This window comes from Hemiscyllium ocellatum, chromosome 20, assembly GCF_020745735.1.
Source record: "Hemiscyllium ocellatum isolate sHemOce1 chromosome 20, sHemOce1.pat.X.cur, whole genome shotgun sequence".
NCBI lineage: Eukaryota > Metazoa > Chordata > Chondrichthyes > Orectolobiformes > Hemiscylliidae > Hemiscyllium > Hemiscyllium ocellatum.
The window spans coordinates 17,376,548-17,393,409 of record NC_083420.1 but is presented as its reverse complement, the minus strand read 5'-3'; the positions used below and the strand labels follow the sequence as shown (position 1 = coordinate 17,393,409).

At 41.0% G+C, this 16,862-nt stretch overlaps 1 protein-coding gene across 1 annotated transcript in view; it reads left to right on the top strand.

Moving 5' to 3' along the window:
* The window catches only part of LOC132825578 (transmembrane protein 94-like), a 156,054-nt gene that overhangs the window by 66,857 nt on the left and 72,335 nt on the right, over positions 1 to 16,862 (top strand). The window contains 4 exon segments of the mRNA XM_060840958.1: positions 2,883 to 3,006; positions 5,574 to 5,680; positions 6,938 to 7,037; positions 12,416 to 12,524. Coding sequence (XP_060696941.1) covers positions 2,883 to 3,006; positions 5,574 to 5,680; positions 6,938 to 7,037; positions 12,416 to 12,524 — 440 coding nt within the window.

Sequence of the window (16,862 nt, the reverse complement as noted above, 5' to 3'; positions counted from 1 at the left end):
CACTGCAGTATGATCCTGGTTCACATTATGGTTATAAAAAAAACACAATATATGGTTTTTATGATAATGCTTTTACAGGCTCCTTTGTATGTGGGGTTATTCTTAACACCCAATCTAGTTGAGTGATGGTTGCTATCCTGTTATCAACACTGAGAAATAATCATAGAATCACCAGAAATGTACAGCACGGAAACAGACCCTTCAGTTCAACACGTCCATGCCAACCAGATATCCTAACCTAATCTAGTCCCATTTACCAGCACTTGGCCCATATTCCTCTAAACCTTTCCTATTCGCACACATCCAGATGCCTTTTAAATGCTGCAATTGGACCAGCTATCACCACTTCCTCTGGCAGCTCGTTCCATACATGCACGATTCTCTGTGTGAAAACGTTGCCCCTTTGATCCTTTTTTTTATCTTTTCCCCTCTCAACCTAAGCCTATACCCTTTAGTTCTGGACTCTCCCACCCTAGGGAAGACACTTTGTCTATTTATCCAATCCACATCCCTCATGATTTTATAAGATCACCTCTCAGCCTCTGAAGCTCCAGGAAAAACAGCCCTAGCCTATTCAGCCTCTCCCTCTAGCTCAAATCCTGCAACCCTGGCAACATGCTTGTAAATCTTTTCTGAACCCTTTCAAGTTTCACAACATCCTTCCACTAGGAAGGAGACCAAAATTGCACACAATATTCCAAAAGTGGCCTACCCAATCTCATGTACAGCCGCAGCATGACCTCCCAACTCCTGTACTCAATACTCTGACCAATAAAGGAAAACATAGTAAATGCCTTCTTCACTATCCTTTCTACCTGTGTCTCTACCTTCAAGGAGCTATGAACCTGGACTCCAAGGTCTCTTTGTTCAGCAACACTCCCTAGGACCTTATCATTAAATATATAAGTCCTGCTAAAATTTATTTTTCCAAAATGCAGCGCTTTGCATTTATCTAAATTAAACTCCATCTGCCACTCCTTGGCCCATTGGCCCATCTGATCAAGATGCCAATGTATTCAGAAGTAACCTTCTTCACTGTCCACTACACCTCCAATTTTAGTGTCATCTGCCAACTTACTAACTATACTTCCTATGTTCACATCCAAATTATTTACATAAATGACGAAAAGTAGTGAACCCAGCACCAATCTTTGTGGCACTCCACTGGTAACAGGCCTCTCCTCTGAAAAACAACCCTCCACGACCACCCTCTGTCTTCTACCTTCGAACCAGTTCTGTAACAAAATGGCTAGTTCTCCCTGTATTCCATGAGATCTAACCTTGTTATCCTGTTTTTTCCCATGGGGAACCTTGTTAACTGCCTTACCAAAGTCCATATAGGTCATGTGTTGCTGGTTAAAGCATAGCAGGTTAGGCAGCATCCAAGGAACAGGAAATTCGACATTTCGGGCCAGAGCCCTTCATCAGGAATCACTGGCTCTGGCCCGAAACGTAAAATTTCCTGTTCCTTGGATGCTGCCTAACCTGCTGTGCTTTAACCAGCAACACATTTTCAGCTCTGATCGCCAGCATCTGCAGACCTCACTTTTTACTCCATATAGGTCATGTCCACCACTCTGCCCTTATCAATCTTCTTTGTTACTTCTTCAGAAAAACTCTTATCAAATTCATAAGCCATGATTTCCTATGCACAAAGCCATGCTTACTATCCCTAATCAATACTTGCTTTTCTAAATAAACGTAAATCCCACCCCTCAGGATTCCTTCCAACAACTTGCCCACCACCGATGTCAGGCTCACTGGTCTATAGTTCCCTGGCTTATCCTTACCACCTTTCTTAAATAGTGGTACCACGTTATTCAACCTCCAGTCTTCCAGCACTTCACCTGTGACTATCAATAATACAAATATCTCAGCAATGGGCCCAGCATTAACATCCCTAGCTTCCCACAGAGTTTTAGGGTACACCTGATCAGATCCTGGGGAGTTATCCACGTTTATGCGTTTCAAGACATCCAGCACCTCCTCCTCTGTAATATGTATATCTAAATAATAAAATGAAGCTCATGCAAGCAATGTACAACACTGACTATGCAGACATTCTGAAGAATGTTCACTGGACTCGAAATGTTAACTCTGATTTTTCTCCACAGATGCTGCCAAATCTGCTGCGTTCCTCCAGCAATTCCTGTTTTCAATGCAGACATTGAGTTCAGTTGGAAATTGGCCTATTGCACAGAGCATGGGCTAAATGGGAAGGAATTTCCTACAGCTTGTTGATGCCCCTTGTTTAAGTTTATGATTCTGCATGCCTAGTTTATGCAAAATGATTATTAAGATAATCAAGCTTGAAAGTGTCCTTTTTCACATTCTAAAAATTATTCAATGTAGCGAAATGGAATCAGTGTTAATTTCACATATTCTAGAAAACACCTATCTTTATAGAATCATTTAGGAACTTACAGCCCAGGAACTAGTCATTCAGGTTAGCAGTTCTATGCCAGTATTCATACTCCACATGGGCTACTTTCCATCTGATTTCACCTCATTCAATCAGTGTATCCTTCTTACATTTATCCAGCTTCTCCTCAAATGCATCTCTACTATTTGCCTCAGACACATCAATAGAATTTCAGTACTGGAAGGATTAACATGCACATTTTTATAAAGTACTGCACCATTTGTCAAAGAATCTGCATGTTTCTTTCTTTCAAAGCGTTTGAGAGTTTCTACTCTGTGTGTTGAGAAATGCTCTGACCTCACAACCCTCTGCTGGTACATTGTGGAATTGGGCAGATTACTGCATGCTGATACGCAGCCACCTCCTCACCAGTTTGGACATTGTTAATGACAAAAAAAACTTACCAAAATTGTCTGTTTATACCAGAATGTTGAAACGTTTACATTTTATGTTTTTGTAGGAATTTGCTGAGAAGATGGGCCTGGAAACTGGCTGGAATTGTCACATCTCATTGCAATCGAATAGTTTTGTTATAGAACCAGATCATCTGATGCCCACTTCCCAAAATATTGCAGAACAACAAGGTTATATGCCTCTTTTCCAAAGTTTTGTTGAAATTTTGACAAAGACGTGATTCAAAAATGAAGCCCTATTTAATTCCATATTGTGAAAGAGCTTTCCTGAGTGCATTCTAAGCACTGGCTGTCAATAAAGAATTAATTATCTGACAGAATTTTCAAGTATTGCAATTTGATCCCATGTTTTACTGTACTGCTTAAGGTATTTCTGTTTATAAATGTCAGTTAACAATCTTACTTTACAAGTTTGCCTTAGTGTATACTAGTGATATGAGATTTTACAATGTAATTTCAAACTAAATGTATTTTAAGTTGTCAAATGATATGGTACTACTCACATGAGTCTCTATGTCGATTTATTGATGCTTTTTCCGTATGAGCACATTCTCCATTCTAATTGTCATTTTTCACAGCAATAAGGAGCATTTGGGATTTAAAAAAAAAATTTATAGTACATACCCTGTCATTTACATGAGACTTGTCTATTATTGTTTTATCTATTATATGTTATCACGCTCTTTGTGTACTTTCTAATTTTGTGACGGTACTGCACGCAAAATAAAACTTTTCACAGTACCTAAGTACATGTGACAATAAAAAAAACAAATTAAATTAAAATACATGAACACAAATCTTCTAAACAGCAGCAATGATAAGCGGATTACTGGTGTACTCATAAATTCCCACAAAGCGAGACTTCTAATCCCCACTCACAGAAATATCGGCAGAGCCTCCCTCAGAAAACTCAGCTGTGGCAGAGTAGTGTTAAGCAATAGACAGGAGATTGGCTTTTTATAGAATCAGCCATTCTATGGTGAGTTTAGAAGTCCAGTTTGAATGTCTGTGAATCGGTGACAAAATAGGTAAGTGTGTGAATGTGTGAGGTCGGCATGTGTGAAAGTCAGTAAGTTGCTACAGTGGGTAAGTAGATAGTTGAATGAGGTAGCTAGATTGGGTAAGTGGATAGGTGGGTGAGTGAGTAGGTTTTGTGAGTGGGCCTTCAGACCTTGGGGACAGTGGTTAGTCGTGGTGTTTGGGGGAGATTTCCTGTTGTTTTGGACGGGGAGGGCTCTGTTGCTAGAGATGTACAGCATGGAAATAGACCCTTCGGTCCGAGTCTAGTCAGGTCTAATCATGCTGAGTCAGGAGGATTGTTAGGGAGTAGGCAGGCAAATAAGATGGTTAGTTGGGTCAACCTGGTCAGGTAACCAGAAGTTAGTCTGTTTATCCCTCCCCTATCACCAGTCTCTCCTTCTTCTCTGTCCCTTCTCTTCCTCTGCAACTCATTTCTTCCTCCATTCAACTCCTCTCCTTTACCCTCTTTCTCTCTCCTTCCTCTTTTTCCTTCTCCACTCTTCTTCATCAATCTCTCTTTACACATGCATTTGCTTCATGACATGAATTGTAATTCAGCATTTGAATACCTAAAAGAAACTCACTGAAGTAGAAATGCACTGAAAAATAAATAGGCAGGGAGAAAGAACACAGCATTATACTGACTCTGAAATCTTGTAGGCTCACACAACTTGTCTTTTATTGTAATTCTGTCAGGAGTCTGTCAGAAACAATAATTACAGCAATGCTTCAACTTGGATTACAGAAGCAAAATCAAACAAAATTTGTCACCAAGCTATATAAGGAGATATTGTTGTTAAAGAAGTGGACTTTCAGGAGCATCGCAAATGAGGAAAGATTTAAGGAGGGAATTAAGCAAGGCATAATCTCTGAACATTGAGTGATTAAAATTGGAGTTGCTCAAGAGGCTAGAATTGAAACATGTGGGTGCTCTCGAAGATAATGGGGTTGGAAAAGATTTCAGTAACTGGAAATAGTGAGGCTATGGAAGATTTTGAAATCAAGAATGAGAATTACAAAATCGAGTCTTTGCTTAAGTAGGTACAAACATAGGTCCTTAGTGTAGGAACGATAGATAGCACAAGTTCAATATGTGACACGTTTTGGATTACATTAGTTTATGGACAATAGATGCTGGAGTTGGAATAGTTTAGTCTAGAGGCAGCAAAGGTGGGGATGAAAGTTTCAATAGCAGGTGAGTTGAGGTATAGATCGAGTCAGCCAATGTTAAGGAAGTAGAAATAGATTGTCTTAGTGATAATGTATCAACATAGTTGAAAGTGTCAAATTTGAAGTTTTTGAAGTATCTAGTTCAGCCTAGATGGTTCCCAGGGACAGAAATAGTGGCTGGGGAACAATATTTGTGGTGGAGATCGAAGACAAAGACTTCCCAATATTTAATTGGAAAGCATTTCTGTTCATCCATTGCTGGATGTCAGACAAACAATGTGACAATTTAGTGGGACTGGAGTAGTCCCTAGAAATGGTGGTGGTGAGGTAAAGTTACATGTTATCAACAAACATGAAAATGTTTGTGTATGGTTTCTCTTGGCTTTCTAAGAATCTTCCCCTGGAGCCATTGTGGGGGTGAAGCAGACGTCCCACAGAATTTCAAGGCTATTGATTTTTCAGGGAATTAGGCAGAAAGTAGCATTTTTACAAACTTGTGAAGATAGTGGTTTCAATCATGCATCCTAAAACTTGTCTAGTTCTTTTAGATTCTGAGATTCAAAGACTGATGAGAGAAGATGGGAATCTACCAGAAACAGATGGGGAAAGGACACCAGGCAGTAATACATGCAGCTTTATGGAGGATCTCAACCGGGTATGTCTGATGTACTAAATATTTGTGTGTGATGACTTTAATCAATTACATCTTGGGATAAAATGGTGCATAAATATCATGGTGTTCTTTTTTCGTCTGTGCTACAATATCAGTACAATATATTTTGAAAGCTGTTGGAGGAATTTGTCTTCAGGGTTGTGCTAGTGTCACGTTGTTTAATCCTTTTTGTTGTACATGTTCAATTTTTGTCCATCATTCTAACCTCCATTGTCTCTAGATGAGCACAGTAGTGGTTCTGCCCATATCATGGTTCTAATAGCCCAGAGAATTAAAGTTCAAACCTCAGCTCCTGAAGAATTAGAACTCTTCTATTAAAGTAAAGATGATGGTGAATTGATTGATGATTGTAAGACCCCAGCTGGTGTTCTAATCTTATTTACTGGGCAGCAAGGGAATCAAAGGATCTGGAAAGAGAGTAGAAAAATAAAGTTGAAATTGAAGATCAGCCATGATCCTACTGAATGGTAGAGAAGGTTTAGATTAGATTAGATTACTTACAGTGTGGAAACAGGCCCTTCAGCCCAACAAGTCCACACTGACCCGCCGAAGCGCAACCCAACCATACCCCTAACTTAACACTACGGGCAATTTAGCATGGCCAATTCACCTGACCCGCACATCTTTGGACTGTGGGAGGAAACCAGAGCACCCGGAGGAAACCCACGCAGACATGGGGAGAACGTGCAAACTCCACACAGTCAATTGCCTGAGGCGGGAATTGAACCTGGGTCTCTGGCGCTGTGGGGTAGCAGTGCTAACCACTGTGCCACCGTGCCGCCATTGCCCACTCCCAATCCAATTTTTTGTTTTTGCTTTTTCAACCAGTAGCTGAAGATTAGTGGATGGTCTTGAATGCTCTGATTGCTTCATACTGTCTTAGCCAAGTGGTCATTCTACAAAGGTGAATTCAGATGCCTAGCCTTGGAACCAAAGATTATTTGGAGACTGTAAGGCAGTCCCTTTCAGGAGGATGAGAAAATAGGGATTACAGGTTTACATTCCCCCCATTATTCATCAGCAGCAGCCCCACCCCTACCCCCCCACCCCCACACCCACCACCTCTGCCTCCCCATGATATCGATATCTGGAATGCTCTATATTAATTCCCAGTGAGATCTCAAGATTTCCATGTATTTCAAAACAATGATAATATACCATTAGGTGGCAATGTTATTTTTCAATTATAATGAGGGTTGCAGGGCTTGCTGTAAATATAATCTGCCATTTGTTTCACAGGCTAAATTACCCAGGGGAATTGAGAACATTCGGCCACACCTGGAACATGTTGACAATGTTCCTCTTTTGGTTCCGCTTTTTACAGACTGTACTGCAGAATGTAAGTACTGATCCGTCACTGGGGTATTACGTGGGCGAACGTAGGTGAAAAATATTACAAGCACTTTGCTGCAAGAGATAAAACTCCATTGAACCTGCATATCACCCTTGCTTTAAAGGGAGCCCATCCCATGTTTAAAACCCCAGAATTGTTTCTGCTGCCAAATTGCCTTTTGAGTTTCAACAGCTTTCAGTTTTGAAATGGCTCTACGTACTGGAATCAAGAATGTGGTGCTGGAAAAGCACAGCAGATCAGGCAGCATCCGAGAAGCCCTTCTTCAGGAATTTTGTCTGAAACGTCGATTTTTCTGCTCCTTGGATGCTGTCTGACTTGCTGTGCTTTTCCAGCACCACACTCTTGACACTAATCTCCAGCATCTGCACTAGTCATTTTCACCTATGTACTGGAATGTTCCAGTGGTAAAGATGTTATACGGATGCATGCTGTTACATTGATCCATTAGTACAAGGGCAATTCTGCCCAGACGGAAACTATTATTGAAGTAGTGGTGCCACACCTTTTGCAATGTCCCAAACTGTGTTGGCTCATCAGCATCAGCCCAGCTGGCTCAAGCTGGCCTCAGGCATGTGATCACATTGAAAGGGAAATTTCACATCCCTTTGTATTAAATATTTGCAGTGGAAGGTCAACAATGTAAGCTTGTTTATGTGCACACAGAATACCGCTCCATTCTGCTGACAACAGAATGGCATGGGGTGGGATGGCATGGCGTTGGTCCATGGTATGAGTTATAAAGAAAGGCTGGATATGCTGGGACTTTTTTCACTGGAGTGTAGGAGGTTGAGAAGTTTATAATATCATGAAGGTTATCATTAAGTTTAATGGTAGGTGTCTTTTCCTTAGGATGAGGGATCTGAAGACTAGAGGGCATTAGAGAGATTTAAAAAGGACAAGGGATAAATGTTTTTACACAGAGGGTAGTTTGGGTGTGGAATGAACTTCATGAGGAAGTGGTGAATGTGGCACAATTACAGCATTTAAAATACATTTGGATAAGTACATGAATAGGAAAAGTTTGGAGGCATATGGGCCAGGAGCATACAGGTGGGACTAGTTTAGTTTGGGATTATGTTTGGTATGGACTGGATGAACTGAAAGGTCTGTATGACTCTATGACTATGGCTCCATGACTCAAAAAAAAACCTCCATCATTACTGATATAGTTGAATCTTGTATTGTGATTGTACATGGCTGCCTTATAACATTGTCCACATGTTACTGGTTGTTGACGATTATGTAAATTATGATTCATATTGATATCAATTCTGTTCAATGAAACAGATGTATTTGTAGTGACGACGGCACTGGTAAGGTTTGGTGAATGGGTTCACTTCATTTCATTTCTTTTCTTTGCTATACGCACTCAATAAATGTATTTTACTGTAGTTCCTTCTAAACAAAAGATAGCTTAGGTGACTTGCCATTATCTCCCAAATTAACTGAAAAAATAGAGTAAACTATTGTTTTTGGCCATTTCTGCAATGACCTTTGAATCATCTCTTAGCAGAAAACCCCCATCAAAAGTCCAGGGCTATTTTTTGGTCAGTTGAAAGTTATTTTTTCATGGCAAAAAAATTAAGAAAGAGAATTTACCAACTTATTTCACAGTGCCATCCACTGGCCACAGTCTGTATGCCATTGTTACAAGCAATTGTTTACATACCAAATATTCATTCTGAATGTTTAAACAGGGTTGTTGAAGTGTCATGTAAGAAAAGTGTGAACAAAAACATGACAATGACGTTATAAGATACCAACAGATTCATTTTAATGATTGCCTCTTGAAACCTATTTGTTTTAACACCGGAAACCAAAATTTTGTATTAAATGCATGATAAGCTTCGTAAGGTAATTTGTTTTAGAACAAAAGAATTACAATAATTTGCAATCAAATGGAAATATCAGAACCTGAACAGATTCTTGATTAATCTGACAAACACAGAATACAAACCTAATTTGGAGTTTAATTAATTTAAATCAAAATTGTAGATCTGTTTTTTTCTCTATATCTCAGGAGAGTCAGCGTGATTGTACAGAATACTAAGAGGCCTCGATAAAGTAGACATGGAGAAGATGTTTCCAGTGGTAGGAGAAATTAGGAGCAGAGGGCATAGCCTCAGAGTGAAGGGATGACCCTTTAGAACTGAGATAAGGAGGAATTTCTTCAACCAGAGGGTGGTGAATCTGAGGAGAATTACCACAAAAGGCGATGAAAGTCAAGTCATCGAGTGTCGTTAAGTCAGCGATAGGTAGGTTCTTGATTAGTAAGAGCATCAAAGTTAATGGACAGAAAGTAAAAGAATGGCACTGAGAAATATATTAGTGATGATTAAATAGCAAAAGAGATTCATTGGATAAAATACTTAATTCTCCTCCTATATATTATGGTACAACCACCATATATTGCTTGTTTGCTGCATTTTCATAATAATGAAAATATACATAAATTGGTGAGGTCAATTTTAAGTGGGGAAATTATTCTTGAAAGGTCGGCAGACAATAAGATAAATATGTTCCAGCAAGTTTAGCAAATCTGGAACCCATCCAAATTGCATTTATGATTGGCATTCATATGACTAGTTTTACCTCACACCAATTTGCAGCATGGTGCCTCAGTGGTTAGCAGTGTTCCCTCACAATGCCAGGGACCTAGATTTGATTCCACTGTTGGGCGACTGTGTTTGTGGAGTTTGCACATTCTCCCCTGTCTACGTGGGTTTTCCCTGGGTGCTCCAGTTTCCTCCCACAGTCCAAAGATGTGCAGGTTAGGTGGATTGGCCAGGCTAAATTGCCCATAGTGTCCAGGGATGTGCAAACTAGATGGATAGGTCAGAGAAAATGCAGGGTTATAGGGATAGGGTGGGTCTGGGTCAAATGCTGTTCACAGAGACCGTGTGGACTCGATGGACTGAATGGCCTACTTCTACACTGTAGGGATGATTCTACGAATATCAAGAATTAGATTTTAGGTGTCAGCCATGACTCAGTCAGTTGCACTTTCACCTCTGCTTCTATTCCTACCACTGAGACTTGAGCATAAAATCTAGGCTGACATTTATAGCGGCAGAAGTGGGTACTGGAAATGCTGAAGATTAGAGTCAAGATTAGTGTGGTGCTGGAAAAGCACAACAGGTCAGGCAACAACCGAGGATCAGGATGAAGGATCTTTGCCGGAAACGTCAATTTTCCTGCTCCTCGGATGCTGCCTGACCTGTTGTGCTTTTCCAGCACCACTCTAATCTTGACATTTATAGTGCACTATGCTGTAGTGCTTTACTGTCAGAGGCACAGTCTCTCAGGTGAGTTATTAAAATGGGAATTAAATCATTTTTAAAATGTGCAGAGCCTCTCACTGGTGCATTGGGTAACACTTACACCTTGATCAACATCACGTCACACATTATTTGCTCATGATAATTTTGCTGTTTTGTGATGCTAGTATTTTATGCTGTGCAGTATAAATGTTGTTCCCTTTTATTTTGATATTTCTTGAAAATTCATCCTGATGCTTACAAGACAAAATGCCTTGACAAAATGTGTCTTTTTCAGCAATGTTCAATTTCTTCATTCTTTCTATTTGCTGGCCACTGTAATAAACATTGGGCAGAAACCCAATCAAATTCTTCATTATATAAGGGAGGAAAGAAATAAAAAAGTTAGAAAGAAATTGTGTACAATTAAAGAGAAAAATAAAATAAATGTAACCTATATATATGTTCATTTGATTGATGATGAACATGTTGATGCCGTGTCCTTAACTAAGCATTATAATGTCCACTCACAAAAACAGAAATTACTGGAAAAATTCATCAGGTCTGGCAGCATCTATGGAGAAAAATCGGGTATAATGATTTGGGTCCAGTGAACATTCTTCGGAACTGATGGTAGCAAGGAAAATGTTAGCTGAAAGCAGCTGCGCAGATTGGGTGATCACTTTGCAGAAGACCCTGAGCTTCCAGTTGCCTGCCATTTTAACACACCATCCTGTTCCCTGGCCAACATCTCTGTCTCAGGCTTGCTGCAGTGCTTCAGCAAGAACTGCGCCTCATTTCTGCTTTGGAACTCTGCAGCTTTCGGCACTTAATATTGCCTTATTTCCCAAGAGTAGGTCAACTTTTGCACCTTCTCTAGTAGGTACATCCACATACTGAATCAGAGAATTTTCTTGTACACAGTTAACAAGTTCCTCTCTATCTAAACCCTTAACACTATGGCAGTCCGAGTCTATGCTTACAAAGTTAAAATCCCCTACCATAACCACCCTATTATTCTTACAGATAGCCGAGATCTCCTGACAAACTTGTTTCTCAATTTCCCTCTGAATAGTAGGAGGTCTATAATACAATCCCAATAAAGTGATCGTCCCTTTCTTATTTCCCGGTTCCACCCAAATAACTTCCCTGGATGTATTTCCGGGAATATCCTCCCTCAGTATAGGTGTAATTCTATTCCTTATCAAAAACACCACACCCCTCTTCTCTTGCCTCCCTTTCTATCCTTCCTGTAGCATTTGTATCGAGGAACATTAAGCTGCCAGTCCTGCGTATCCTTGAGCAATTTCTGTTTTTGTTTTTCTGATTTCCAGCGTTCATAGTTGTTTTGGTTTTTTAATTGTAATTTCCATTGTCTAAGGAATAAAAACGGAGCATAAATCAAATTGGAGAATTAGGCCATAGTAACAATGCAAACTTCAAACCCGCTCCAGTGATGCAAAAATGTTTCTTGAAGGTAGTCTCAATTCTAACTTTTAACAGGATGCTGGGAATTAGTTTCAAGGAAATAGTCGGCCATGCTGTAGTCTGAGGAATTCACCAACCTTTGGTAGAACTCACAGAAATGTTGCAGTTAGTTCCAATTAAAAAGGAGCAAATACAGCACAGGGAAAGAAATACACAGCAACAGGAAATTGTTGTATATATTGCAGTTACAGAATACTATACAAACACACCATTAGGCAGAGGGAGATAATTCAGTGCATCGCATCTCTGACAGCAATTGAAGACATCAGTAGCATATTCAGAACTACTTGTATGCATATAAATAGCTTACCAGTTACCACCTGAAGTGGGCAGCAAGTTGATGAATGGAGAAGAATTTTGTAACTGGCCCTGCCATAGAGACAGATGAATTGACCTTAAATGGCCTTTCCATTCCTGGATCATCTGCTCATTTCTTTCACCAAATTAGCAGCAGCTTTATACCTCTCTGAGAACACAGATATATTTGCAGTTGTCCCCAAATTAAACAGCAGCAGTGTCACGAGTTCTTAGAGGGACTTCAGCATTTCAATGAACACACTTCTTGAGATTGTGCCAAATGTTATTGCCCGATTTGACTTGCTGTCTCTCTCCTTAAAGCCATGTGTGAGATGGTGAAAATAATGCAGGAGTATGGAGAAGTGGTTTGCTGCCTTGGAAGTTCTCTTAATAATAGGAACATTGGAGTTTTTCTACAAAGTGATATCAGGTAAATATTTAAACCATGCCCTAACAATATGTCATTCTGCATTTCAAAATTATATTTTGTTGTTCATGCTCGCCAGAATGTGTCATATTTTGACAGGAGAGAGAATGGATTGGTACTTTGAACACTTTGTCTCAAAATGGAGCAGTTCCCAGATCAAGTATACAGCAAGGGTTTACATGTCCTGTCCCAAAATTGACCAACTGTGCTTTTTCCTCTGTTCAACCCAAGTTCAACAATTTTATACTCATCATTCCAACTTCATAACCAAGCAAACCTCTGAAAAAGATTACTAATGACAAGGGATCCCTGATATATGAACATTCGATTTCCTAACGCTTGTACTTGTGAATGTAATGTCATACAGAGGTGTAATTTTAAAGATCTGAAGTACAAAGGGTCCTGTATATCGTCCTGCATTGTGTTCTGACTTGTAAACAGACTCCAGGACAGATCCAGTTTGCAAACTGGGTACTGCCTGTATTAGGAGAAAGTGAGGACTGCAGATGCTGGAGATCAGAGCTGAAAATGTGTTGCTGGAAAAGCGCAGCAGGTCAGGCAGCATCCAAGGAGCAGGAGAGTCGATGTTTCAGGCATGAGCACTTCTTCAGGAATGAGGAAAGTACTGCCTGTATTACCCAACTATTTGGCATCTGTAGGTATTAAAGAGGTGAAACTTTAATCTTAACAATCTGGGCTCTATTTAAACCTAGCAGTAATGATCATTTTGTATTCAATTACCTGCTCTCAGCTCTAGCATGAATATCAGGAAATAGGACCTAGGAGTTGTAGATTTGCTAGAATTTAATGATAAGAAGGAAACAGCCATACAGATCCCTCAGCTTTATCGTGAGTATCACAGCTTCAATTTAGTGTGTTCTCAGATTTGGATATTATACTAGTCCAATGAGATGAATCGATAGAATTTCTGTGGGTTTTCTCTTGATCTCTTTGTGAAAATTCTGAGTTACATAATATATCCCTGCATCACAGGAACAAGTCACTCAATTCAATTGATTATGATTCACATGAGTCCCCTCCCATTTTACTTTATCTGATAAATTAATTCCTATCTTCCTATTCCTTCTTCCTCAAGTATATATTCGGCTTCATATTAAATGCACACCTCAACTACTTTTTGTGGTAGCGAGTCCCCGTTCTCAAATCTTTCCGTGAAGTAGTTTCTCCAGAAATTCCCACTGGACTCATTGTTTTCTTATGTCTCCCATTGGGTTCACTTGTGATTAACTTAAATTTATAGTTCTGTACGCTCCCAACCTTACAAATGGACAAACCCTCTATTCAATAACATAGCTGGGTTCACCCCCAACCCTGGCCTGGTGCAGGGCATGCTAAACTGAGCATGTGTTGCCCGAGGAGACTATACCATAAGGCAGGCTAAAATCCACCTCCCATTTATCTCACCACCACACACACCCCCACACCCCCCACATACCCTCGGCTCACAGCCTCATTCCTGATGAAGGGTTTATGCCTGAAACATTGTTTCTCCTACTCCTTAGATGCTGCCTGACCTGTTGTGCTTTTCCAGCACCACACTTTCAACTCTATTATAAAGCAGCTGAATTAATTGATAAAGGTTCCAGGCCATCAATGATCTGTGTCCATTGTTACAACCCACTGACTCGCAAGCCCCACTACCTCAGGAGTCACCACAAAAATTAATGATTTAATCAAAGTATATAAAGTTCCAATTTGCCTGTCTGATGGAATCGGATTTGTCAGAAAGCACTGGCCAGGTTTTTGTACTTAACAAAATCTATAGTTTATACAATTAAAGAAGTAATTGCCACAGGTAAACAAAACTATGAACTATCAACATATAACTCTACTTGAAACTTGAACCCTCTTTTAAAATATATAAACATACATATAGGTCTGGATAAATGTATAAATTTATAAATTTATAAATGTATAAATGTCCCTGTATACCTCCATCCCCCATCACGAAGCCCTCCGCTTCTTCCTTTCCCACCGTACCAACCAGTACCCTTCCACTGACACCTTCCTTCGACTGACTGACTGGTCCTCACCCTGAACAACTTCTCTTTCCAATCCTCCCACTTCCTCCAAACCAAAGGAGTTGCCATGGGCACCCGCATGGGCCGCAGGAACAAGTCCTCCCTTACTTCTCTCCAAGGCCCCAAGGGATCCTTCCATATCCACCACGAATTCACCTGCACCTCCACACACATCATCTATTGCATCCGCTGCACCCGATGTGGCCTCCTCTATATTGGGGAGACAGGCCGCCTACTTGCGGAACGTTTCAGAGAACACCTCTGGGACACCCGGACCAACCAACCACCCCGTGGCTCAACACTTTAACTCCCCCTCCCACTCCACCAAGGACATGCAGGTCCTTGGACTCCTCCATCGCCAGACCATGACAACACGACGGTTGGAGGAAGAGCGCCTTATCTTCCGCTTGGGAACCTTCCAACCACAAGGGATGAACTCAGATTTCTCCAGTTTCCTCATTTCCCCTCCCCCCACCTTGTCTCGGTTGAATCCCTCGAACTCAGCACCGCCTTCCTAACCTGCAATCTTCTTCCTGACCTCTCCGCCCCCACCCCACTCCGGCCTATCACCCTCATCTTGACCTCCTTCCACCTATCACATCTCCATCTCACCACCCCCAAGTCCCTCCTCCCTATCTTTTATCTTAGCCTGCTGGACACACTTTCCTCATTCCTGATGAAGGGCTCTGGCCCGAAACGTCGAATTTCCTGTTCCTTGGATGCTGCCTGACCTGCTGCGCTTTTCCAGCAACACATTTTCAGCTCTGATACTCCAGCATCTGCAGACCTCACTTTCTCCTCATAGAGATGTACAGCATGGAAACAGACCCTTTGGTAACCCATCCATGCCAACCAGATATCCCAACCCAATCTAGTCCCATCTGCCAGCACCTGACCAATATCATTCCAAACCCTTCCTATTCATTTACCCATCCAAATGCCTCTTAAATGTTGCAATTGTACCACCCTCCACCACTTCTTCTGGCAGCTCATTCCATACATGTGCCACCCTCTGTGTGAAACAGTTGCCTCGTAGGTCTCTTATATTTTGGCCCTCTCACCCTAAAACTATGCCCTCTAGCTCTGGACTCCCTGACCCCAGGGAAAAGACTTTGTCTATTTATCCTATCCATGACCTTCATAATTTTGTAAACCTCTATAACGTCACCCTTCAGCCTCTGATGCTCCAGGGAAAACAGTCCCAGCCTGTTCAGCCTCTCCCTGTAGCACAAATCCTTCAACTCTGGCAGCATCCTTGTAAATCTTTTCTGAACCCTTTCAAGTTTCACAACATCTTTCTGATAGGAAGGAGACCAGAATTGCATGCAATATTCCAATGGTGGCCTAACCAATGTCCTGTACAGTCCCAACTCCTGTACTCAATATTCTGACCAATAAAGGAAAGCATGCCAAACACCTTCTTCACTATCCTATCTACCTACGACTCCACTTTCAAGGAGCTGTGAACCTGCACTCCAAGGTCTCTTTGTTCAACAAAACTCCCTAGGACCTTTCCATTAAGTGTATAAGTCCTGCTAAGATTTGTTTTCCCAAAATGCAGCACCTCGCATTTATCTGAATTAAACTCCATCTGCCACTTCTCAGCCCATTGGCCCATCTGGTCCAGATCCTGTTGTAATCTGAGCTAACCCTCTTCGCTGTCCACTACAACTCTAATTTTGGTGTCATTTGCAAACTTACTAACTGTACCCCTTATGCTCGCATCCAAATCATTTGCGTAAATGACAAAAAGTAGAGGACCTAGCACCGATCCTTGTGGCACTCCACTGGTCACAGGCCTCCAGTCTGAAAAACAACCCTCCACCACCACCCTCTGTCTTCTACCTTTGAGCCAATTCTGTATCCTAATGGCTAGTTCTTCCTGTATTCCGTGAGATCTAACCTTGCTAATCAGTCTCTCATGCGTAACCTTGTTGAACACCTGACTGAAGTCCATATAGATTACATCTATCACTCTGTCCTCGTCAATCCTCTTTGTTACTTCCTCCAAAAACTCAATCAAGTTTGTGAGACATGATCACCCACACACAAAGCCATGTTGGCTATTCCTAATCAGTCCTTACCCTTCCAAATTCATGTACATCCTGTCCCTCAGGTTTCCCTTCAACAACTTTCCCACCACTGATGTCAGGCTCACTGATCTATAGTTCCCCACTTGTCCTTACCACACTTCTTAAACAGTGGCACCACGTTTGCCAACCTCCAGTCTTCCAGCACCTCACCTGTGACTGTCGATGATACAAATATCTCAGCAAGAGGCCTAGCAATCACTTCTCTA